The sequence below is a fragment of the Lepisosteus oculatus genome, chromosome 5 (genome assembly GCF_040954835.1).
Source record: "Lepisosteus oculatus isolate fLepOcu1 chromosome 5, fLepOcu1.hap2, whole genome shotgun sequence".
Classification (NCBI taxonomy): Eukaryota; Metazoa; Chordata; class Actinopteri; order Semionotiformes; family Lepisosteidae; genus Lepisosteus; species Lepisosteus oculatus.
Genome location: NC_090700.1, coordinates 60,622,158 through 60,648,403, shown reverse-complemented (window position 1 = coordinate 60,648,403; position 26,246 = coordinate 60,622,158). Strand labels below are relative to the sequence as shown.

The 26,246-nt window shown below is 42.3% G+C and overlaps 1 protein-coding gene across 1 annotated transcript; it reads left to right on the top strand.

The window, feature by feature from the left end:
- The first annotated feature begins 2,035 nt into the window (after nt 1-2,035).
- On the top strand, nt 2,036-26,246 carry sin3aa (SIN3 transcription regulator family member Aa). The gene is made up of 21 exons (XM_015343523.2): nt 2,036-2,399; nt 6,710-6,920; nt 7,503-7,685; nt 8,563-8,669; nt 8,823-9,117; nt 9,489-9,740; nt 10,329-10,481; nt 10,893-11,051; nt 11,331-11,420; nt 11,822-11,940; nt 13,316-13,526; nt 13,750-13,866; nt 14,166-14,404; nt 14,671-14,854; nt 15,744-16,320; nt 17,452-17,621; nt 18,908-19,081; nt 19,378-19,470; nt 20,036-20,130; nt 23,116-23,320; nt 24,011-26,246. The coding sequence occupies exons 1-21, from the start codon at nt 2,287-2,289 to the stop codon at nt 24,230-24,232; spliced, it is 3,969 nt and encodes a 1,322-aa protein (XP_015199009.1). The 5' UTR covers nt 2,036-2,286; the 3' UTR covers nt 24,233-26,246.

Sequence of the window (26,246 nt, the reverse complement as noted above, 5' to 3'; positions counted from 1 at the left end):
ATTTTTTCTATCGTTCACATTGCATGCTATTGTAACATTGTTTTTGTATCAGTAACGTTTCGTTTACACGTATGTTATTAATTTTATTCTATTGACAGATTTAGCTAAAATGCGTCTTGTTATAAATATATCTTGTAATGGCAGTGAAGAATTGGCGTTTATTTTGCTGTGCAGTGTGCCCTGAGTTCTTATGTGCACTTATCTCACCAGTCTTTTACTGTATTGAGAACACCTGTAAGATTCACGCTTCTCATTTTATGTGTAGCCTATGCATTTTTTTTTAGCTTAGGAATGAGGACTTGAATAATAAAATAAAAAAAATGAAATTTCACCCTGTTGAGTTCACAACTCAATCTGAAAAATGTTCACCCTTTTTTCAATGAAAGATTATTATCGGGAGGTTGGCGATTCAACCCATGTAGCTCATTTTGTTGTTTGTAGTTAAGTGATCTTACTCGCTAACTGCCAGGGAAAAAAGCCAGGTTATCAGATTTGACAACATGGCTAGGCATCTTATTTCAGCTTCCTACAATCCCTGTGTAAAAGAGTGACTCTTGTTGCCAACTTTGGTTGCTGGTCCCCATAACTCCAAATTGCGACCCTTGATCCATGTCTCATTGTCGGCCCTGAACAGGTCTGCTAGAGGTAATGTATCTCGTAAGGAAAGGAACTTGGCCAAACACATTCAGGAAGAATATCAGAATACATCTATACACCTACTGTCATTACTGTGACTGCATGACAGTGACACTAGTTGCCCCTGCTTTTTAGCACTTAGAACAAGTTCCAGTCGAACTGCTGTGGACTTGTACTCGTTTTTATGTGATTCAGCCCCTAACTGAACTAACAGTAACAGTTTACACGATTGGAAACATTGAACGTTTTTTTCTTTACTCAAAAAGATGGAGTTCTTAAGTTACCGATGAACCAGATGCTAAAAAACAATCTTGTTTAGGAACCACAAAAAAGGTTTACATCAATCCTATTAATAGATCAGGTAAGGGTTCACGTTTAATGTATAATGTAACCAAGGTTTTAGCTGGAACAAAATTCAGGTGGTCTATAGATCCCCACAGGTGCAGGAACATTGAAGAATCTTGATAACTTTTAAGGAAAGGCCCACACCACAGTTTAATTAATTTATAAGGATTTTTCTGTTACTGGTTTTTATTTCGAGGGCAGGAAAATTAACACTTTATAATACAATGAAAAGATGAAAGAATAATATAAGCACAGTGTACTTTATAGATCTACGGAAATGGTGAACAGAAACGCTTCACCCTTCTTTCTGAATAGGGAAAATGTACGTATTTTGAAAAAAGGTGTCCTATACAGAGTGAAATGACTTTTACAGGACGTATCTGCCATTTGCCTGAAATGTCAGTTGCATAAGGTTTATGTTCATAAAGACAACCGCGTAAAAAAAACGCTGCCTCGATGGAATAGTGGCTGGTCAGATCTCAGTGTTTGAGGTAAACAAAAGCGACTTGTGCTTTAATTCCATGCAGGAGTTGAAGTGTTTCAGTTCCACAAGTTCGTCAACTCATGCTCGAAAGCGGAGTTGTTTCCCGGTTTTGTTTTGAGAAGAACGACTCAGTAGTCCGCTGTACACTTCAGTTACGAAGTAAAATGCTCATGCATCGAGGCGTTAATCGAAACCAAAGCTGAGATCACAGGAAGCTTGAGTTATCAACGTAAAAAAATGAGAGCCACTTCTCGATACAGCCCTTCCTTCCTTCTAAAAAAAAAAAGTCGGTTTAATGGAGGTCCACTCGACAGAGCATTGTTAGAACTCAACCGGAGAGGCGTAACCCTTTCTTACGTGATCGACGGGGTCTTGAGCCAAGCAGACATGTTGTGTAGTTCAAGTATGTACGCACATGGCCCTCCTACCAGCAACCCCTAGTCTCCCGGAGCCCCGGTTCTCCGGATTTCAATAAGGGGCGGTGCTTTAGCAAAGGATGAGTGACGGGCCGCAGCTCAGCCCCTTTGTGAGGTAAGGCTGAGTTTCCCCTCGACATGGAGTGACAGGACCCCCAGCCAATCAGAGAGAGGAGGTTACGTCCCCTTTTCGGTCTCTTTCGGGCGGAAGCCAATGAGACGCCGGGGTGGGCGGGGATTAGCCCACCTTCCCGGAGCCCCTCCTCTCGGTAGAGAAACGAACGGAGGTTGTTTTCTGAAGAGAATTTTCCTTTTGCGGTCTGGCGCCTGGGTTGTTTATTTTATTATTATTTTGATATCTTTTGGACACAAAAAGTTCTTTTACCCAGTCCTCAGCCTTGTTTTATGGTCGTGGGTTTTTTTCATTTTAATGTTTTTATTGTCTGGAGAGTTTTAAGCAAAACAAATAAAAATAGGTGCCGAGTTATTTCTGTTTCAGGTCGCAGTGTTACGAGGAGGTGAGTTCTTTCAAATTTGGTTATTTTGGGGGGATTTTCGGATGAAGATAAAGAAATGGAAGGATCTTCCGAAATCGGTCCGGTTCGGTGCATAGTTTTTGTTCTGATCTGGCTTCCTCGCTATGATCTCATGGTCAAACTGTGTGCATGTGTAGTGTCTGCATTGACTGCCTCCGAAATGTAATCTGTATGAATACTGTTGGGGAATACTTAAAAGTCCCCCTTTCTTTGGCTTGCGTACGAAAATGACTGCTTTGTCACGGACGCTTATCGGGTTTTTTTTGTCCTCCTCCGAAATGCATGTGCCTTCTTGGCAGGGCATGTAGTTCTCCCGAGCTACGTGTCTGCGGTGCAGCCTTTCAGAAAGACTCCCTTCCCCCGGCGGCGAGCCGACTACGCGAGGTCGGGGCTTGTGGATTTGGAGGCAGGCCGCGCAGGAGCGGGGGGGGGGAGGGGAGAGTTGTGGAGGTAGGGGGGACGGGGGGGGGGGGGGTCGACTGGCCATTCTCGGATTAAAAAAAAAAAAGCTTGAAAGAAGGAAAGAAAAAAGGGTTTCGAGACGCTTTGGAATCGGAGGGTTTTGGTTACGGCGGCGGCCGGGGGGGTCAGTTGGTGGCAGGCTGGCTGCCTGGCCGTGCGGTCCCGACCGTAGGCGCCCGTGTGCCGCCTGGGGCTGTGTGGACCGCGGGGCGATGGGGCTGAGGAGTTGTGTGACGGATGGCCAGGCACTTTTGCCAGGAAGGACAACAACGCATCATCCTCACGATGTAATAATAATGACCGCGGTGCGAGGCCGGGCGGCGTGATGCGGACGGTCCGGGGAGGCAGCGCTTTGATTTCACGAATAAAAAAAAAACACATTCGTGAGCCGCTGAGCCTCCAGCGCCAATCCCAGCGCCGGCCCAACAGCCCGGAGTTGCGACAGCGGTGCCGGCGTGTGTGGGTTTGAGTCCGGAGTCTTTTCGATCGTTTCAAGGACTTTTGATGGAGCAGGTAGACTGCGCTGGCGGGCGGGGGGGGGGCTGGGGCAAAAAAATAACGGAGATCGGATCTGCCCCCCCCCCCCCGCCTGGTTTGACTCGGATCTTGAGCGCAGTCAGGGGTGTGCTTTTCCCCCCCGGCGCTTGGGAAGGCAAGATCGTGTGGTATCCGGCTGATCGTTCCCTCCGCCCGCGATGGGTTACTGCGGTGGAAACCGTGAGTTAAGTTTCTTAAATGACCATTGTTCGGTGCTGGGGAGCAGTTCGCCTGCCTGCTTGTCGGCGGGGGGGGGCACCTGGCCCGGGAATTGAACGTACACACCGCGCACGTTGGTGGGACTGCGGTGACGTCACCGAGATCCGCAGCATGTGTTGCCCGGTGGCCGTGGTGGTGGAAGCAAACGAAGTCGGGAGAAAACATCACTAAATTGCGCCGCCGAAAATGCCGTGAATCCACCCCCAAGAGACTAAACGCTTGTCTTGCTCCTCGTACCCCCCGCCGCCGTAGATTACAGTGGTCGAGTGGAAAGAAACATCGCCGCGCTTTCAGGGGGTTGAGATACACTGCGTTCCCAGAGTGGTATTGATTCGTTGCTAGTGAATTTTGGCGGATGGGGGTCCTGTACCCATACAGCTGCCTACTGTCTTCACTGATCAGATCTTGGCTCCTTTCTGAGATGATCTGTTGCTCTCCTCTCCAGTGACCCCAAAGCTGTTCATTACTGTTCGTGGCACAACTCACCCTAGAATCTGCCCTTCGATTCTGTCATTAACTTTAGCCTTAAGTCATCAAGTCAGTTGGAGTTTAAATAATGAGGTTAACCTGACGACTGGCGAAAGAGTTTGTAAAAATCATTTTTGATTCTGAGTCTGCTTCAGATTCATCTGTCTTAAGATCTCATTTGGAGCCACTCACATAGCTGTGCTGAATGAGAAGATAAGATCACTTTATTGGTCATATACAATTTCTTGCATTAGGAATGATAAAAAGGTGAAGTGCAGCAGGGCTTTTTTGAAATGTAACCTTTTCTTCTTCCAAAGCAAAAAAATCTTAAAAGTGCCCTTTATCGCCCTCAAAGTCTCAGTCGAATTTCACAGGCTCGGGTGGTAACTGTAATTCTAGTCCTTTCTAGTCATGTACTATTTGTACCCTGTTTTCTACCGCAAATAACTTACTCGTCTCTCTAATGATCTGAATATATAGCAGCAAAGGGGTATTAATGCAAGTGAAAATGATTTGCCATGAACAGATATTTACTGAACCTATTTGTGTATATGTAGCAGCTTGAAAAAATAAATGTGTACGTGCAGATTTAGTACATTTGCAGGAACCAAGTTAATCACTTTACAAAGCATCTTGTGCAAACTGAACATGACTGCCCATGAAATACAGTAATGCATTTTTACAGTCCGTTAACATTCCATGATATTGATTGCATAGTCATGTCATGTCCAAGAATCAGTTTTACAAGGCCTCAGAGAGAAAATTGTAACTTACTTTGGCAAACTTTGTCAGCAGAGACGTTGTCTAAATAATACCAAGCAGATAATGCCTTATATGCTACAGGGGTCAAAGATATTAACATTTCTAACAAGTTTTGGAAAATTATTTTAGTAAGATGTTGGTCCTTTCAGAAGTTAGGAAAGTGCTACAGCATTTAAATTAAGGTAAGTCCTTCACATGTTTGCAGCAGGCTTGCAATAAAAGTGGGCAGTTGTGCTTTAACATGGTAGTTTTTTGCAGATTTGCTATATGTGCCATAGTATTCTTTTGAAGATGTGGAAAACACTTAAATTTTAAAACTTACTTCTTTCCCACTTCAGTTTTAAATTGATTGCAGTATGTTTCCCTTCAAATATATATCTAATTATTGTTTAGATTTTTTACCTGTTCTTTTAAAAATTAGTATATCTTGAGCAAACCTGTAACATCTTAAACTTATTGATTCTGATATGAGTTATTTTCATAATGTGAGATTTATGTTTATTTACTGTATGCTTATTATAGAAACGAGAAAGTTAAGATGATTGAGAATCTATCAGGTCATCAGCTTTTGAACCTATAAATAGCAGGTTAAAAACTTCAACATTTATCTTCCACAAATACAGTACAGATGAGAGCATGGGTTTCTTTCATCAAATTTCAGGAAAAGTCTTCTGTTTATAATGTATGATTTTATGACATTAATAATGTGAAGGACATCACAGAATGACAAAACATCTTTATTGTATTCAGTTTGTTTATTATGAAGGGTGTTTTTTACATTTCTTTTGCTACCGAGGTTAAAAGTAGAGTAATATATGTGATTTGAGGGGTTACATACTGCCTTACAAATTCCTTTTGTCTAAATCATGAGCTGCATTAAAGTGTTGTAAACAAATTGTCCTGTTTGACATTACTTACTGTACCTGGCAGGAATCTACAATGATTTGATACATGCATAGCGAGATATATTTAAAGTGGAGTTTCCTTCATAGGTGTGCAATAGTTTTCCTTTAACAATCTGTATTGTGCATTTATAATGTAAGAGAACTCTGCTTGGCTGTTCACTGCTACATGGACTAACTCCCCAAAGTCAGAAACCCCAGGATCTGCTGTATTTGTGGGGATTTATGTTAGTCATTCATTTAAGGTGCTATTCCAGATGATTGTTTGTGTGATTTCATGAATTTCAAAGTAAAATGAAAAAGTAAAATGCACGTTTGTGTAAATACAAAATATGGTCAGAACTATTATTCTAGATTAATAATCTTTAGAGTGGTTATTTAGTAAGATTATCAATTTACACTGATTTTTAGATTTGTTTGTCTTAATGTTTTGCTGTAATTAATACACGTTAATTTCAAGCTGTATTTTTACATTAAGACTAGAAGTATGTTTCCTGAGCTTCACATGGGCTGCCTGGGTCACATAATACATGGTTTCTAGTGGTAAGAGCAGGTAGAGGACAGACGAAATCCTGGTCTGTGGGGATCCTTGCCACACCGAGAAGGTTGAAATGTTTAACTTTAAGATGATGTATCTGGACAGCGGGATGCTGGCAGAACCCCTGTAAATGGTTTTCCCCCGTCACTTCAATTCCCCCTACAAGTTCTTTTAATATAGGCCCTGGGATTTGTCTGTTTCCGGACAATTTTTCATTTTGATATTTAGCTCTTTGCTTTTACAGCTGCAAAGTTTTTTGTGACTTTGCTTCGTCCTGGTTCCTGCGATGGTGATATCAAGCGCTGTGTTTAGGCACTTTACTAAGGATGACCCGGGGTAAAGCTTTGCGGTTAAAAAAACCCCGTTGGAACGGCTGCTCGCTGACCGAAGGCTCTGCTCCCCAGGTTTCGGGGCGCCCTCGAGTATGAGTTCACAATGAAGCGGCGCTTGGAGGATCAGGATTCGGGCTTTCCGTCCCAGCAGCGTCGGCTCACAGGCAGCACGGAAGGCTTCCAGCACCGCGTGTTGGCCCCCGCCCCGGCAGTGTACGAGGCCGTGGGCGAGAACATGCAGCCCACCACCGGCATCCAGTACCCCGTCCCTCATGGCTACCAGGTATGCGCTCCTCCGGGACGGAGTGGGAGGACTTGCCTTCCGGGCTGGGCTCGGGCGCACTAGGAAATGCACCTCGTTCGTCCTGAGCTCTCCTGACCGTTCTTGTGTTCTGCTGCGTGGTCACCGTCATTGTCTTGTGCAGCGGTGGGAAAGTGCTGCCCTACTCAAGGTTAAAGGATATTGCTGTTCCCCTGTACTGTGATGCTGTTCACTGCTTTATTGTTGTAAATGCTTGAGTAATAGAACGCCTTTCATCCCAAAGGGTCCTAAATCATGTCACATGTAGGATTCATCCACAGTGGATTTGCAGCACCCACTTGGACTACGTCACAACAGCCTCCCGCTGATAAACGTACTCCACGTGTGCTCTGTTACTGTTTAAAGTAGCTTTAGGTTTGTGCCAGCCATTAAGTGCATGACATTATAACTTGTCCTGTTACGTCTGGGATAGTTGGTTACTAAGGTTGTAATAGCCTGGGTTGACTTTATTTGCCGATGGCAGAGTTTCCTCCATTCCCGGACCGTCTTGCCGTTTCATTCCTTTTCAGTGCAGATTCTTTTTTGTTTCGTTTTGTACCGTAGGTCCCTGCTGTAGCTCAGAGCTCCAGCAGCCACGGTCACACCCCAGGAACCGCGGTGCACAGTGGGGCGCACCACCACAGCCCTGCCATTCAGCCACACAGCGGGCAGGTGGTGCAGAGCCACCCCCACCCCCCCACACCTACTGCCCCGGTGCAGGGCCAGCAGCAGTTCCAGAGGCTCAAGGTGAGAGATTATTGATGTTCTGGCTTCTCAAGGCAGTCCAGCTTTGGGGGACCTGTTAATGATCGTTGATTGCACTTTTTTAAAGTTTTACTCATTACAAATGGGAACTGTCCTTCAGTTTGTTTCTATTGCCGTGAGAGTTTACACGTCAAAGAGAAGCATAGGTCGTTTTTTACATATAAATCTCAGTATTAGTCGACATAATTGTGCGTGTGATCAAAATCTAAAATAGTGTGCTGGCCTACCTCAAATCTAAAAACTTTACCTTACGTTTAAACATTTGACGTTTTTCAGATTCATAGCGAACAACTGCAAGAACTGCTTAAGGCACTTGTGTTATAAATTGATGAGTTAAATTATGAGTCTATATGAATTCACCCCCCCTAGGAAGACCAGTCTCAATAGAATGCAGTTAAGTGATGGATCAGTATATTTTCTCTTTTTTCTGTAGTCTAATGCAGTACTGTTCAACTTTGTGATGCTGCTGGAATTGGAATTGAAATGGAATTGTCTGTAGGGATTCAATTCCCCTTGCAGTTGGCTGAAATTTTAATTAACGAATGCTAATTGTACAGTATGTTATGGCTGTGAAGTGCTTTTGTTAAACTTCCTCTATGTGGACTGTTGTTTGAAATATTTCTGAGCTCTCCAGTTTCCAATTTTTGTCCTAGGGTAGTTGGTTGCAGTAACTGCCTTAAAAAGACAGCATTTAGATAAAACAGGTTAGACATGTTTTGTTTTCCTTTAAAAAATGCAAGTGGAGAAGAATCTAAAATGGAAAATGAGATCAATTGTAGATTTATTCTAAGATGTGTTTTGTCAGATGAGCCCCAGACTGAATGACTACAGTATGCAACGTCTGCCATTGTTCCCACAGGTGGAAGATGCCCTGTCCTACCTGGACCAGGTGAAATTGCAGTTTGGGAGTCAACCCCAAGTTTACAATGACTTCCTGGACATCATGAAGGAGTTTAAATCCCAAAGGTGATAACTGTAGATTTTCACTGCATTTTGAGTGATCTCTTCAAGTTCAATTAAGTTACATGTTTTGCGTAGTAATTCCTTGCTGTCGTGCTCGGAGGACGTTTCCGTCTTGTATAACCCAGTCTTGGCGTGGGGCTGTGATTTGTTTTCCAGCATTGACACCCCCGGGGTGATCAGCAGGGTCTCTCAGCTCTTCAAGGGCCACCCCGACCTGATCATGGGATTTAACACCTTCCTGCCTCCGGGCTACAAGATTGAGGTGCAGACCAACGACCTCGTCAATGTCACAACGCCCGGGCAGGTTCACCAGATCACTCCCCACGGCATCCAGGTGCAGCCGCACCCACCGCCACAGCCCCCCCAGCACCAGTCGCAGCCCCCTGCGCCCAGCACTCCTGCCGCTGTCACCCCCCCAGCTGCCCAGCCCACGCCAGCTAAGATCAGCAAGGTCAGCTCTGCTTCTTACCTTGGGTTGAAAGTCTGAAGAGAGGCAGTGGACCGCACCAAACTGTTTGTGTGTTCCAGGCTAGAACTGCTCATCGTTTGTCCCCGTGACTGTTACATGTGACGCAAAACTCCTGTTCATTTGAGCTGGGTATGAGGCAGCTATTGAAGGAGATGGTTTTGAAATGTTCAAGACCCTTGCAAAATCTGGTACACTGCCAGTCTCACTGTCCTTTTTTTTCCCCAATGAAGGTTCTCGGTTCCAGTGTTTCCTTGTACTCATCTCCACGACCCATCAGCTTGATTGGGTTCTATGTGGCTATGTTGGAGTGCGGAAACTACAGCGAATGCTAATGTTAGCTCTCCTGTTCACAGCCGCTGCAGTCTCCGGCTCTGACCCCCACCAGCCAGCCCAATCCGTCCCTCACCACCTACCCCTCGGCACGCTCCCCTCCGATGCAGCCCCACACTCCTGTGAGCGGTACCCCAGCCAGCGCCCCGCCGCTGCAGAATAACCAACCTGTGGAGTTCAACCACGCTATTAACTACGTCAACAAGATCAAGAACCGCTTTCAGGGCCAGCCCGATATCTATAAAGCCTTCTTGGAGATACTGCACACTTATCAGGTGGGAACAAGGAGCACTTCAAGCTCAGCACTCAAAATGTTCATTTCCATTTGTCTGGCTCTTTTAAAGAATGTCATCCAGATGAAACAATGTAGGTTTGCTTACAGAGGTTGCTTTCTTTGATCTTATTCCAGTTGTAGTTTATTGAGGTTTCTGAATATTGGTACTTTAGTGAGTTTTCAGCATTTTCCTTGTAGTGTTTTTCTCGGCCCTAAAGTCCGACATTTCTCACTGCTCCTTTCAGGATTGTCATTGGAATATCCTTTTGTCTAGCCTTTTGTCATCTTTTACCATTGAATGATTTTCTTAAGGACGTTGTCGATATTTTTCTGGAGATGTCATTGGTGTAATAAGAAATAAACCAAAGACATGTTTTTGAGGTAAAGATGTAAGAAGATTTTAAGAGGAGTTAAGATTTAAATGTGACTCAAGATGCAAAAAGTTTTAGTAAATTAAAATCATTGGCTTTGGACTGGAGTATGGAGTTTTTTTGTGGTGTGTTGTGCAAGACAAAGACAGTCAATGCTGTAAAACTCAAAAAAGCCATTAAGATGATTCAATGGTCTTTAATTCTCCTCCCTTGTGCAGAAAGAGCAGCGCAACGCCAAAGAGGCTGGTGGGAATTACACTCCTGCATTAACAGAGCAGGAAGTTTATGCTCAGGTGGCCCGTCTGTTCAAAAACCAGGAGGACCTGCTCTCAGAGTTTGGCCAATTCCTGCCAGATGCCAACAGCTCTGTGGTGGGTGTGAAATGCCAGGAAAACCTGCACTGAAAAATACTTTTTCACAGTTGTTAGCAGTTTAAGACACACATGAAAGAAAACCATTGATAGGACTAAGCTGATACTGGCTTTCTGTCAGGAGGTATTGATTAAACAAGTGTGAAAGGAGACGAGTGAAGGACAAGGGTGTATTGTTGTTAATTATCTGTCATTTCTTTTTAAGAATTAATTGAGTGTTCATTGATGTACTTTATACAACGCATTTTAATGGCAGACTTCTTAAGATGTGATCTTCGTCTGAAACCTGAATGGTATGAGACTTCATAGCAATAATTAGAAATATTGAGTGGAGTGATAATGGGAGAATCTGATGAAGCATGTCTGATCTCGGATTAAAACCTTACTTTTCTGTTTTGTTTTCTTCTCTAGCTGTTGAGCAAGACAACCGCAGAGAAGGCAGAGTCTGTGCGAAATGATCATGGTGGCACAGTGAAGAAGCCCCAGCTGAACAATAATAAACAGAGACCCAACCAGAATGGCTGCCAGATTCGCCGACACTCTGGGCCCGGGGTTACCCCTCCTGTTAAGGTAGCCCGCCGGACCAGCGCACTTGCCCTGAGGCTCCCTGTGTCTTTGAGTCTCACTCTGTATCTTTGACCTGTCATGCTGTGTGTGATACAGAGCTTTCTTTTCATCCTTCTGGATCGTCCTAGAAGAAATAGTCGACACAATATCATTCACACTGCCTTTAATACTTATCTCATACTGTTAATTTAATAGCAGATCACTTGACATAAATAACCAGAAGAACTCAGTGTTGCAAGATAAATTAAAGAAGGATTTATCTTGACCTTGTGTTTTCCACAGAAGAAGCCAAAGTTCCTCGGCTTGAAGGATCAGTCTCTGGCTGAGGCCAGCAAGCATGGAGTTGGTACCGAGTCTCTGTTCTTTGAGAAGGTAGGTTTTGGAAAAGGGTAGACATATTTTCTCCAGCTCTGGCTACATATAGCTATACTGGTATCTTATGATTTATTTTGTTTAAAGAGGGTTAACTTTCAAATGTATATTTAACTCTAATTGGAAGGTAGGACGACAGAAATCTTCTTGTTGAAATCTGTGATTTTTTGTCACTTTTTGTCACTCTCTTCTATTATCTATTAGATATTGCCATTTTCCACTGAACTATGGTGAAAAGTGTTTCGCAGTATGTTTGCAATGCAGGCATAATGAAGCAAGTTCTGTCAAACCTTCAAAACATAAGAGAGCCAGACACCTTGTTCTATGTAGTGTAAGTCATTGCATATATACATGCAGGCTGAAGAGCGCAGGTGGTCATGATCAACACATGTTGTTCACAGGTGCGGAAAGCTCTGCGCAGTGCAGAGGCTTATGACAACTTCCTGAGGTGCCTGGTCATCTTCAACCAGGAGGTCATCTCCCGAGCTGAGCTGGTGCAGCTCGTGCTGCCCTTCCTGGGGTGAGTCCCTCGGTTGATGTGCAGGGCAGTTTGTGGCTCGGTTCTCTCGCGGTGACTGTGAACAATCGTCTGTAAGCTCCGACTCTTCTTGTATTATTGAAATTCAGCAATGGGATCCCTTTTTTATCAATGGGAATGTTGCCATTTATAAGACATGATGCTGTGTTGTGAGGTACAACTAGCAGTGTTGTTACCGGACATGTACATTTTAATATAATCCTGAGTAGTGCCTAGTGGCATTGGCAGTAGAATATGTGAACTGTTTTGGTATGCTCGGCAACCCATAAATATACTTTGCCCTCCAGATTTATTCATACCCCCACTGAAATAGGAGCAAAAACCCAAACCAAGCAAGCAAATAGAACACATAATGAGAATTAATTTAATTTCCGTGAATTTCAATGATGAAAATTGTATGACACAGTTTTAGGTCAATGTGCAGTGACACGATTCCCTGATCTTAACGAGGTCTCCAGAATCTGTGATTTTAAATTTACCGCAAATCATAATAGAAATAGTTATTTCAAAGCAGCCATGGATGTTTTCTCAGCTTGGGCTGTTTTTTTTACACCAAACATAACTTCATATCCTAAAGAGGCCAGGTGGTGGTGGAGATTTCCAGCTTAATTTTCTGCATTCATGGTTGCCTCCTGGACCTCTTGCCTCACAACCCACGAGGCAAGAAAACATTCTTTCTCTTCCTGGCATCTTTTCCACTGCTCTAGGAGCCTTTTCGGTGGATTCAGCTTTTTATGGATTTTGTCATAACAAACCCCAACACGTTGAAGTCAATGACAGTTACCCTGAAGATTTCTCTGACCTTAGCCTTGAATGATCCATTCTTCTACTGAGTCTCATTGATGTGTTCTTTTATATCCCATGGAAATAAGAAACCCTCAGAGGCCTTTTTATAGGTCTTGAACCTTCTTTACTTTCAAGGATCTGAATACGTTTTTGTTGTGATTGTATTTTGATCCGATTCCTAACTCGTTGTGATTCGTCATGTTTTTTGTTTCAGTATCATTAAGGTTATGAATAAATCTGGGGGCACCTCTTTAATTTTATCCATAACGGTAACAAAATTCAGTACAGTAACATTTATTCAGATTCGTCAGTTTTAACTTGGTATTCTCAAATAAATACCATTTTATTTCTTTTTGATTTTGAAACTCAGAATAAGGAGAATAAGGACTTTATGAATGAGAAGGACAGAATAAGGACTTTATGAATGAGATGTTTGATTACATCAAGGCTTCCTGTTTTATACGGATATGCATTATCTTGTCATGTTACAACTCGGTAGACTTTGTTCTGTCAGAGATGTGAGGAGGTAAGGCCTGTGCTGTAGCTAATTCTTTTTATTCCCCTTGGACAGGAAGTTTCCAGAGCTCTTCACTTGGTTCAAGAATTTCCTTGGGTACAAAGAGTCATCTCATATAGAGAGCTTCCCCAAGGAGAGGGCTACTGAGGGCATTGCCATGGAGATTGACTATGCCTCCTGTAAGAGGCTGGGCTCCAGCTACAGGGCACTGCCCAAGAGCTACCAGCAGCCCAAATGTACTGGCAGAACCCCACTGTGCAAAGAGGTACAGTCCATACACTATACACCAATACTGTTCACAGACCTATAAAAGAACATGAGAGTGCACTGCAGCTCACTGCATTTTACATTTGTAGATGATGTGGGCAGCCTACAGTCCTTTGAGGTGTATTTAATTCTTTGGGTAGTGTACTTGCATGAGGTTAAGCACTGCTCTGCAAATACACTGTTAGAAGTTGTTTTAAGTGTAACTCTTGGTGTTTCTTCAGGTTTTGAACGATACATGGGTGTCTTTCCCATCTTGGTCAGAGGACTCCACCTTTGTTAGCTCAAAGAAGACACAGTATGAAGAACACATATACAGATGTGAAGACGAGAGGTTTGAGGTAATGAAGATTTCCCCAAATTGTAGTATTTAAGTTGCGGAAGAATAGTTGTCAAAGTGATGATTCAGTGGTCAAAGGTTTCACTCACTGAGAGGACAAAGATTCACCATTTTTCTTTATTCACAAAAGTGAAATTTAATTGAAATTCCAGGTGTTTAAAATGACCGTGTAACTGAAGCGGTAGCAGAGGTGAGTGGTTGCTGTGCTGTGAAAGGATTGAGCGGTGATCCTTTTTATAATCGCTGGCCCTGACTCGCACTCGCCCCGTGCTGACATTTTCCTCCTCCTCCTCCCCTCAGCTCGATGTTGTCCTGGAGACAAACTTGGCCACCATCCGGGTGCTGGAGACGGTGCAGAAGAAGCTTTCTCGCATGTCTGCGGAGGAGCAGGCCAAGTTCCGCCTGGACAACACAATGGGCGGCTCCTCGGAGGTCATCCATCGCAAGGCCATTCAGAGGATATACGGCGACAAGGCTCCGGACATCATTGACGGCCTCAAGAAGAACCCCGCTGTCTCCGTCCCCATCGTGCTGAAGAGGTGAATGTCCCCAGGGAAGCCGTCGCTTCATCAACCTTCGGAAACACCAAGGGATAAATTAGGCTAAAGTGGTTCTTAATTGTTTAGGTATTTTGGGGCTAAAATGACTGCTGTGAAAATGTCTTGTAGTCTTCTAAAAATGGACTGGATAAAGGAAAGCTGTATCGGAAAGCCCCAGTGAGATCTGTACATTTTCTTTTCCCAGTGTTCCTTTTCCTGCGGAAATGCCTCTTTTATCTGTAAGTTTTTGCTTTTGATGCACTCAGGTTGAAAACTAAAGAGGAAGAATGGCGGGAAGCCCAGCGAGGTTTCAATAAGATATGGAGGGAACAGAACGAAAAGTATTACCTGAAGTCTCTAGACCACCAAGGCATCAACTTCAAACAGAACGATACCAAGGTGCTGCGATCCAAGACTCTGCTCAATGAGATTGAGAGCATATACGATGAGGTGAGTGGCCCACGAGAAATAATTCGTCTCTCACACGTTCAGGTTGTAGGTTTCTAAACCCTGGAGAGGTTGGAAATTGGTTTCACTGTGTTATCTTATTAAGGTGGACTCTTCTTTTCCTGAATTCTTAATTCTAAATTGGTACTTAATTCCTAATTCTCAGTACGTCCTGTGAGACATACAGTGGTGGCATGTATACAAGATGTAAAGCCCAAACTAGGACATTGCCTTGGCTTCTTCTGTCTGGTGTGGAAATAACCTTTTTTTTAATTTGTATAGCATTTCTGCAACCCAGTGTCTAATTTAGGTAGTAAAATTTCTTTTGTTTATCACTTTCTGAATGTATTTAAGTGAAGTCAGTGTTACATTGAAAAAGTAATTTCACGTTTTGAGCAAAGCTGATAGGATATTGAGTCCAACACTCTTTCTCTTAGCGCTTGTGTTTTTCAGCCTTATTACTCTTTGAGTGCTGGTATCCTTTTTTTTTTTTTACACTTGGTGGGGAAATTAACATCTTTTGACATTTTTCTGTGCAAAACCACGGAAAGGTCAGCAGGGATTTGAGCTCATTACAATATCCTCCATTGGTTAGGCAGAAATGTTTTGGGCCTAAGATTGGCAGCAGCACAAACAGAAGGAATTAAAACGAGCAATGTCTATCGGTGACTTCTTTGTACGCATCTCAGAGCAGAAGACGTTCTCATTACACATGAGTGAGCCGCATGAAAGGGTGCATTACAGCTACGTGATATCCCTACTCCAGCTGCGATGCAGTGCTGTTCTGTTGACATCCCTGCACGCTGCATTGCATAGTGTCCAGAAGGGCAGGCGAATACCACGTTCTGCACGGTGGTGTCGCTCAGCCGCGTGCGTCCCTGTCACCTTACAGAGGCAGGAGCAGGCGTCGGAGGAGAACGCCACGCCGCCCGCGGGGCCGCACATGACGCTGTCGTACGAGGACAAGCAGATCCTGGAGGACGCCGCCTCGCTCATCATCCACCATGTGAAGAGGCAGGCCGGCATCCAGAAGGAGGACAAGTACAAAATCAAGCAGGTGATCTACCACTTCATCCCAGACCTGCTGTTTGCGCAGCGAGGGGAGCTGTCCGACGTGGAAGAGGAAGAGGAGGAGGAGATGGAGCTGGACGAGGCGGGCACGAAGAAGCACAACGGGGTGGCAGCTGGCGGGGGCAGCCCGACCAAGTCCAAGCTCCTCTTCGGCAACACGGCCGCCCAGAAGCTGCGAGGCACCGACGAGGCCTACAACCTGTTCTATGTCAACAACAACTGGTACATCTTCCTGCGGCTGCACCAGATCCTGTGCGCCCGGCTGCTGCGGATCTACGGGCAGGCCGAGCGCCAGATCGAGGAGGACTGCCGCGAGCGGGACTGCGAGAGGGAGGTGCTGGGCACCAAGCGGGAGAAGAATGACAATCCAGCCATCCAGCTCAGACTGAAGGAGCCCAGTAAGTGCTTCAAAGGCTGGTCCTGTTTTATAGCATCGTTATCATTTTTATCTGCCTGCTGCTTTTAGCTCACTTGATCCCAGCAGGTAACTGTCTATGAAAGGTCACGTAAAGAAAAAAAGGAAAAGCGGTGTGGCGTGCACCTATTGATCGTTTCATTGCCAAAAGCTCTGATAAGGCACTTTTATGGTTTCTGTGCTGAAAAATGAACTTAAGGCCACGGCTGGTATTGTAAAAAGCAAAATAGAAAAATTGTCATAACTCTCCTTTATGTATGGACTGGGATTGCCACCACTCATGCTAGTGTATAAATACTTTGGGTTTTGACAGTGCATCCAGGGCATCGAGATTGCTACCTGTGGCAATAATAATCCTGATTGGTCTGTTGGTTTTTAGTTGATCATCATTGCAAGGAGGAATGGGCAAATATTGCTCCATTTTGGTGTGCAAAGTTAGAGACTTACCCAGAAAGACTAATGACTGTAGTAGCTGCCAGATGTGGTTCAGCTACGTATTGACCAAGGGGGATGAAGACTTATTAAATTATGATATTCCACCTTTTTATTTTTGTTTACTGTTATCTTTCTTGGGGGGGGGTGGGCTCTGTGAATGTGTGTCTCACAATTAAAAATTCTTATTCTAAAATAATTAAATTCTAGGCTTATTTGATTAAGATTACATTTCTGTACAATGGTGCCAAACATGGTACTGGTGTTCTGAAGGCCTTCTTTCTTTCATAATATTAGCTAACCAGATTTAGTTATCACTTTAAAAAAATCTTTACAAAATTCTAAAAGCTTGTGTAGTGAGCGAGAAGACAGATGTTACACATTGACATATGCGGCAGAATTCTTTTTTCAGTTATCAGCAGACAGTGAATAGCGAATTAAACTTTACACTTCACGAAAAGAGACATTGTAAAGTCAGATACTGAAGTTAGGAAAGAGATAAAGATGAGATCACTATTAGACATATACAATTTCTTGCATTAGGAATTCAGCTTTTTCGCAAGATAATTTTGTCTTTTGATTTATTGCTGTATTTGAAAGCAGTTTTAACATTGTAATCATCACCTTTGTTGGCTGAGTGTATGTGTAGAATTTACACATGTGTGTCTTTTCCTAATTCTAGTGGATATCGAGGTGGAAGATTACTACTCCGCCTTCTTGGAGATGGTGCGCAACCTGCTGGATGGGAACATGGACGCGTCCCAGTACGAGGACTCATTGCGAGAGATGTTCACCATCCACGCCTACATCGCTTTCACCATGGACAAGCTCATCCAGAGCATCGTCAGGCAGGTAAGGAGCCCTGCCACAAAGTTTATGGTGGACCATCTCAGCCGCTTGATTGGTAGGGTTCCTCATCAGTAAGGAGTCCGAATCTGAAGAGCAAGCTCAGAGAATCGTCGGCTTAGTTTTCCACTCCAAACTACGAACGTCGTGACATTTGTGTAAAATAAAAGGCGGGGATTAAAAACACACGTAACTGATGGATGCTGAGGATACCCAAGAAAAATCCATCCCTAGCTATCCGTGGCAGAGCTCAGCCACAAGTGCCCGGAGTATCAGGACAGAGCTGGCAAGAGGATTTGAAATGCTGCCCCTCCGGACTGCAGTCCAGGCTTTCTCGGATGAGCAATCCTCAGCCACACCTGACACGATTTATTGTTTCAGCCTTGCCATTGGTTACCCTGATTTCTCTTTTTTTTAATTCTTCATCTACTCCTGGGTCCTGAGGAGATGTTGCTGGTTTTGGCTCAGGTAGTTTAAACTGAAAACAGTTTCTAAAGTGGAAGATGTCGATTTATACGCCTCAACTGATCTGTAATTTATAGTAAATACCTAAGTTTACTAAGCCCAAACATGAACCAGTTTTTGCAAAATCATGAGCCTTATTTACAAAATCTGCATCAAGACAAAAATGAGATTAAAAAAAAAAATTTAAAGTACCTAAACTATTATTATAAGTTTATAGAACTGACAGAAATAATCAGTTGTGTATAGTGTGTATTTTATGTCTCGGTTGCTGTTATTTTTTTTATGTGGAATTTCATGATCATATAGATTCCTGCCCTCATGTTGGTAACTGTTTAATGCGAGTTTCATTATTTCATACAGGCCAGTCTTGGTGCACTATTAACATAGTTTAGTTCTGCGTATAGATTTGCATTTGAAAATGTAAAACTTTATTGGGATGGTATTGCATAAAAATGGATACCTGGTCAAATGTTTTGGAGTAAACTGAGCGGTGAAAAAGCGCAATCCAGTAAAATAAAATTTATAAGCCAAAAATATGGAACCAGATCTCCCGTGTGTTTATATTGAATTCTTCATCATTCGACCACATTCTCTGATTTTTATTTCTTTGCCAGCAATAATTGTTTTCCATAGATTTAAGTCGGACCTTACTCATAGTTATTGGGGGGGAAAAATATACCTGGATAAGACGCATATGTTGTATACAACACAATTCTGACTTGTACTGAGATGGTAATGTAGTCCACATGAACTTTAACACATGAAAATGCCCTCTCTTGGTACAGTGTTGACTGATTCTGATGTTTTCGCTTTTTCCTTTTCTCCAGCTCCAGCACATTGTGAGCGATGAGATTTGCGTGCAGGTGACAGACCTGTACCTCTCCGAGAGTTCAAATGGGGCTACTGGAGGCACTCTGTCCACTCAGACACCCAGAGCTGCCTCCGAGGCAGCCTACCAGCGCAAGGCAGAGCAGCTGATGTCGGATGAGAACTGCTTCAAGGTAGAGATCGAGATCAGGATCTTGTCGACCATGGTGTCAGACCAGTTAAGCGTGCACATGCTGAAGTTCACAAAATTCTCATATTGAAAAACTGCCGGCAGAAAAATGACCTAAACCTTTAGGATCAAGTTTCATCCGTTGTATTCTCATATTAATGTCCCCAAGTATTTCTGGTTTTCCAATGAAATGCAAACGATTAGTTTTGTAGATGAGAAATTGCATTGAATAGCTGTAAAAAAGTATTCAGAAGCACAATCACAGTGAATGCTAATGTTTGCTCTTCGTGTGTCGTCCAGCTCATGTTCATTCAGAGTAGAGGGCAGGTGCAGCTGACCATCGAGCTCCTGGACACAGAGGAGGAGAATTCAGATGAGCCCGTGGAGGCAGAGGTCAGTTGTTAATAGATTTCTGTCAGCTCCCTGTGACCTCTTGGCTTGAATCCTTGTCTTCCTTTTTGCTGTGTGGCAGGTATGCCTCTTCAAATCACTAGTTTCAGCTGGTCATTTTCAGCACTTTTCCATCTGTACTTTCTTTTTAGATTGTTTCACACTGCTTCATATTTTACCAACCCAGAGAACAAGGTGTCTGAATTTTATAGATTTTATAGATGGTTCCTGCTGTTCACTGTGAGAAGTTTTAGATTTTGATATCTATTCCTTCCTTGCACATCCATGTCTTTTTAACCTCCTTCGCTGTTCTTGGTTCAAGACTTCACTCTTCATGCTTATGGAGCATATTAGAATATTTTCCTCCCAAGCCTATCGTTGTATTTAGAAGGCGCAGTACAAATGTATTAATTCAAGTTATTTTGTATCCTTTCTGATTAAAGAAAAAAAAAAGACGCATTGCTCTTACTCCGTTCTTAGCAGTGAGACAGCCCTTTTCTCACGTGTATACACCCTTAATATTAACTGTTTATTCTGATGGCTTCTGTGATGTTTGCTTCTTCTCCAGCGCTGGTCAGATTATGTCGAGAGATACGTGAACTCAGATTCTACCTCTCCGGAGCTGCGGGAGCATCTTGCACAGAAGCCTGTGTTTCTCCCAAGGTGAGGGTCTGGGTTGTGATCCCAGTGTGAACGATGGTCTCTGCCCAAGTGCTCTTTGTACAGCTGCGTCTGTTGCAGTACAATTTTATAAGCCTGTGGGATAAAAATATTTTATGTGATTAAATAACCACTTTTAGCCCTTCTGTGGTGACATGCGAAACATAGGATTTCCCCCTTCCATTAGTAAAACTGGGTCATTGGCATTTACCATAATTAAACTGGCTGTGGTGATGGAGGTGTCCAGATATAAGTGCACAGGAAAGCACTTTTTTGGGCTTGACTAGATAAGGGGACAACAATGGGAATTAACCCGGTCTTATTCCTTCAAAAGAATGTTTTATGAAGGGGTTGGATGTCTTAGGTTTGTTTGACTGGAAAGTTTGTGATGCCCACCATATCTCAGTAAAACATTTTTCTGATTTTGTAATGTAGAGGCTTATTTTAACTGCTTCTAGGTAATTTGATAACCCTAGAAGTTAAAACAAACCTTTGTCTATTGTTCTTGTCCCCCATAAAACTGTACTCTGACTCAGGCTATGGGTGCACAAAGTATGGACGCTGTTTATTGTATGTTTTTCCCTTTCACTCATGCATGGATCAGTAAGGGTTACATTGCCGATATTGCACTTGAACTTAAAAGGGGTATTTTCTAAAATGATTTTGATGTGCCAAGGCATGAGTTTATTTATTTAACAATGTACATCAAACACCGGGAGAGGATAATATAATTGTTTTTTTTCTTTAATGAGGGCATTTATACTAGATTCTATTAGATGTCTGAAAAATAGCGTTATTGGGTTCCATGTGCAGTGTTTACTTCAGTGGAGTTTCTGATAACAGCCTGCCTGAAAAATATTCATGATCGTTTTGTTGTACTCTAGCATCACCAGATCACTAGTTTTTTAATTTATTTCTCTGTTTTACTGTATAGAAACTAATCATGGAAAATGGGTAAAAAAATGAACAGAAAGGAATGTTTTATATTTTGCTGGAGGGACGCACAGTTTATACCACCAGTGTCATTTGAGTTTTGCACTAAAAGTTTGTCTCTGTAACTTATGTTCTGATTCGAAGCCTGCTGCCCACTGTTCTGTGATAAGCATTTCTAAATACTCTGTCACATGAAGTCGTATTTGCCTTGGTCTCGTATTCATTTAGTCCTTTTGTATATTTAAGCAGTTAGTACTTGAAATCTTACCAACACAGGCACTTTTTTGTTTATCCTAAAGAAATTTGTAATTATTTTTTTGTTAGCATGTAGTTCTTGCCATTTTAGTTGCAAAGTCACTTCAGAATATGCAAAGTCTTTGAATTTTCTGTTGAGCATGAGATGATTGCAGCGACTGTAGGGAAGTATCAGCTGGGATCCTTAATCAAGACTAAATAAAAAAAAATCTTATGACAGCCAGAGGTGCAATTAATATTAGAAATGTTTAATTCCACTGGTGGTATAAATTGACGTGATACAGATATGAAGGGAAAAACTTGAGATTTCAATAAGATCATGTTTTATTGTCTGCCAGGATCCATCAGTTATATTTTGTGCATATGTATTTTTTTCCAAAAAACAACTGTATGTGTAAAGAATTTTATGAATGTTTCTGTATTACTTTAAATGATGTATATGATCTCAAAGACCTGAGTGTATATTATTCTCTTGTGAATTTCTGTGATAACCATCCTATAGATACAGTGCACTCCCGTTAAATATTTTGGCTGGGGGTGGGGATCTAGAATACAGTGCTGGCAGAAGACAAATCTTGATATGATTCTAATTTAACACCTGCTACACTGTACTTTGCCAGAGGGGCTTGTTAATAAACTTCTGGTATGAATTTTATTCCCAAAATGTGCGTGTATTTTTTTCGGAGGTCTGAGAGAAATGTGTGTAAGGGTGGTTGCTACATCAAAGATATGTCTGATTCTGGTTGTTGACAAGTACAGCAGAAATAAAACAGATTAGAGCTGGTTAAATGCAGAGCACTGTGCTCCTTCCACCGTAAGGGACTAAATCACAGAATTTCTAAGCTGAAAATGGTGATAGCCTTCTCCACATGGACAAGCCTACAACCAAACATTTATTTGTGTTTTAGGGAATTTGTTACCCTATTGTCTGAATGCGTTGCAAGATGTTTCTTGCATTTGGAAAAACAAGACCTGAAAATTGGCGTATTGGCCTAACAGGACGAATGCGAATGTTTGCATCAGGTGGATCTGCCTGCCCCCTCCAGTGCAAGACGTTTAAGAAAATGAAATCCACCTGTTTTAATGCTGTTTTGTGCACAGATCGCTGAATGTGTGTAAAACCCTCCTGCTTTCGGAGTCTAAAAATGTAGTAGCCTTTAGAAGGGATCGACAAGCAGATTTTTACTTGATTGAAAGTCTAATTCTGTTTTTCAGACCGTTTTTCTAGGTGCTTAGATGTGGTATTATTCTCTCCTGGGTATTAACATCTGTTGTAATTTGAAGATTTGCAATGAACTTCTAGTGAAATTTGTGGTTTGTGAACCTTTTTGGTGACTATATAAACAGTTTGTTTTTTTCTCATTTTATGAGAATTAGCTAGTTCACAGCTGTATGTTTAAGTGGAGCCCTGAATGCAAAATTTGATTCATGGCTTCTGTCCCCACTCACCAGTAACTTCTACGGTAAGTACAAATTTTACTTTACTTATTGAAGTGGGGAAAATCATTGCAGTTTAATGCTTGCATACAGTGGATTGTGCCATTTGTTGGATCAATGTGTTGTGCATCAAGGATATAAACTCCATGAAAAGTGATTCTTTGGTAAATTTTCTAACGGAAGTGCACTGTATTTAGATGCAACTGCGTTAATACTGCTTGAACTGATTGATTTTTAGTAGTGTGGATTGTAAGCATGGAAATCGGGACTAGAACTCAAATACTGGACTTGGTGGGATTGTGGATTTCAGCCATGTTGAGCAAGATGGTTGTTTAAAAGCATTTCTTCCTCTCTCCTACTAAGGAACCTGCGTCGGATACGCAAATGCCAGCGAGGAAGGGAACTGCAGGAGAAGGAGGGCAAGGAAGGTGGGAAGAAGACCTTGGAGAATGTGGAGAATCTGAATAAGATGGAGTGCAAGTTCAAGCTCAATTCCTACAAGATGGTCTATGTCTTCAAATCAGAAGACTACATGTATCGGCGCACAGCCTTGCTTCGGGCTCACCAGGTAGTAATCCTTTTTGAAATTTTCTTGAAGGTACACCCACACCCCTACCCCCTTCTGAATGACCTGCTCTATTTTGATATGGAATTTTTCTTCAAGAAAAGGCTTTAAAAACAAGAAAAAAACAACATTCAGGGATGTGGCGTGAGTATTTGAACTCTGAGGGCAGGCTTTTGTGCCCCATTTGGAAGTTAGAAGCTTTGTACTCTGGTGATTTCCCCACGCTCCCCCTGATTTTGTACCTGTTTGTTCATTATCCTGGTTTCTCACTTTTATTCTCCCCTGCCCCCTGGTAAGCGTAATAGGAACATAAAGGCACATATCTCCAGATTCTGAGACAGCTTCTTCCTGCGGGCTGTTAGATTGCTGAACTCACACACCACTGACTCACACTGATGTTTTTTTCTCTTTTCACACTGCTTATCTGACTTGTTTTTTAAGTTGTATGTTATTGAACTTTTTTGTTGCTGCTAATATTGTGTTCATGTTTTGATGATTCCTTAATGCCTCTGTATTGGAGCCTACACGCAAATAAGCATTTCATTACATCTAACAAATAAACTAAACTGAAAACTGATCAAGCAGTCGATCAGGCATTTTTCTGAAAGGGATTTCTATGTTTGTGTCGCCGCGTGGCACGGTTTGGGCAGGAGTATGTGTTGGGATTGTAACACTGTCTGACTCTGTTTGCAGTCGCACGAGAGGGTCAGCAAACGGCTGCACCAGCGCTTTCAGGCCTGGGTGGACAAGTGGACGAAGGAGCACGTCACCAGAGAGATGGCCGCCGACACCAACAAGTGGTTAATGGGAGAGGGGCTGGAGGGACTGTTGCCTTGCACAACCTCCTGTGAGATGGAGATCCTACACTTCATGAGCATCAACAAATACCGTGTCAAGTACGGAACAAAGTACTAAGCACCATCATCTTCCCATGCCCTGGGAAGAAAAAAGGGGGTCTGTTTTGTTAGGTTTTGGGGAGAAGGGGGATGGGGGGTTTATCAACAAATTTATTGGAACCAAGTGGCAGCAAACACAGCTGGTTGCCATATTGTACTGTGGGCGGCTGGTGGATTGTTTTTTGTTGTTGTTTTGATTTTAGCAGCATTTTAGCTGTACCTGCTCTTGCAGGGCCTTGGTGCCAAAACTAGTTAAAGCATGACCTGTTTCTTAACACCCCCCCCGCCCCTGAATGCCGTAGTAAACTTCGCTGGCCGCTCAATCGCATAACAACCTTAAATTGTCTAACCGTAGATGTCATACTTGGAATGCTGCTCAGGCCCATCAGGATGGGGTGGTAAGAGTTACCTGCTGGAATGCAGCTGAGATGTTGGGAGACATTTTAAAATCTGTCAAGTATCACAGTAGCGAGGGGTGGGGCAAAGCTAAAAGGGACAAGCCAGGGTTTTTGTTAAAATCCGTTAAAATTCAAGCAGGTGAATGATTTTCTTGTGTGTGAGGCCAAGTGGCCATAATTTCATACAGTTGGAAAGAGAGAGAAGAATTTGGGGTATGCATTTTTAAAAGGTTTGGGGAAAATGCACACTTTATTCAGAGATGACGCACTTTCACTTTTCAGAAAGACCTAGGGATTTAAAAAGCTCTTGTTTTGGGTTGAACAGGCCTGATTTTTAACGGGGTTCATGGCTCGCCACCATTTCAATGGAAATGGAAGTTGCTTTCATTCAAATATAACATATTAGCCCTTGAGGTAAGCATTGCAGTATAATAGTATTCCTATGAACCTTCCACCAACACGATTACTTACAAAAACTCCAACAAAACCTTGTTTCCCAAGCAGTTTCCTTGCTTCGATGGACTGGTCAATTGCAAGTCTTGGTCGACAGCTTGATACCCTATTAAAACTATTTAAAGTACCTTATTCAGACAAAGGCAGCATTTTTTAAAAATAATTACCTATAGCAAGAAAAAAAAAGAACTCTGGAAAAAGAAATGCAGTGCAGCATTTCTTGCAAAATAATTAAGGAGCTAACAATGTTGGGCCAATCATGAAGGTTCCTGACTACAAATTGTAAAATTGTATATCTTGTGAAATGTCAGATATATGACACTATAAATATATATAAATATATATATCACAATCACAAAAAGTCCTGGCCGCCCCAGTACAGTACCTTCGAAGTTGCTGGCAATGCTTGATGCCAATACACCAGCTTTTACACACGAACCAAGAACAATAAGAATGGACTACCCACACTGCTTAAACTTTGTAAATAAATTGTATATAGTGTCAAACCTTTTTTATTACAGAGATCTGCATTGATGTGCTAGCGTACTTTACAAGCTTACTGTGTAGTGAGAGGTGGCTTATAGTACTTAAATAATGCAAGACACCGTTTATTACAGTTTTTACCAAAGGGAGTTGATTTATAATGATAGTTGTTTTTTTCTTGTTTTTTTGTTTTTTTAAAGCTAAAGAAATGTTGATAAGTAGAACTTTATCCAGGATTTTTGAAATTAAAACTTTTTTATCGTTAAAAAAAATCAGAAAAATGTTCTTGTGACCCCATTACCTAAGCTTGAAATTTCAAGGAAACGATTTGGCTTTTATTTCACATTATACTAAAATGCCCATTTGGATATATTGAACATGTTTCATAGATGTGATATTGAAGAAATATCAGCTAATACTCATGTTGTACAGAAAGTGACTCCTTCAAAGGAGTTATTATTGGAAGTGTAATCCTAATATATAGCACCCTCTTGTGGGTTGTCTATTTTTTTAATTATTTAATCGAACAATTACCCTCTTCTCATTTAAGTAACCCTGGATAAATTTCTGCTTAAAATATAGATCTGCATTTTTAAGCAAACAGCAAAATGTCACAGCATGTCTTTTCTGTGAATCATCATGGCCCCTTTATTTCAACTTTATTTAAAAAAAATAAAAATGACATTTGTAGCAAATGGA

Coding starts and splice junctions, on each gene's coding strand:
- sin3aa (XM_015343523.2), top strand. CDS start 2,287: ATGGTCGTGGGTTTTTTTCATTTTAATGTTTTTATTGTCTGGAGAGTT. Junction 11,052..11,330: donor GGGTTACCCCTCCTGTTAAG/GTAGCCCGCCGG, acceptor TGTTTTCCACAG/AAGAAGCCAAAGTTCCTCGG. Junction 13,867..14,165: donor GTGAAGACGAGAGGTTTGAG/GTAATGAAGATT, acceptor TCCTCCCCTCAG/CTCGATGTTGTCCTGGAGAC.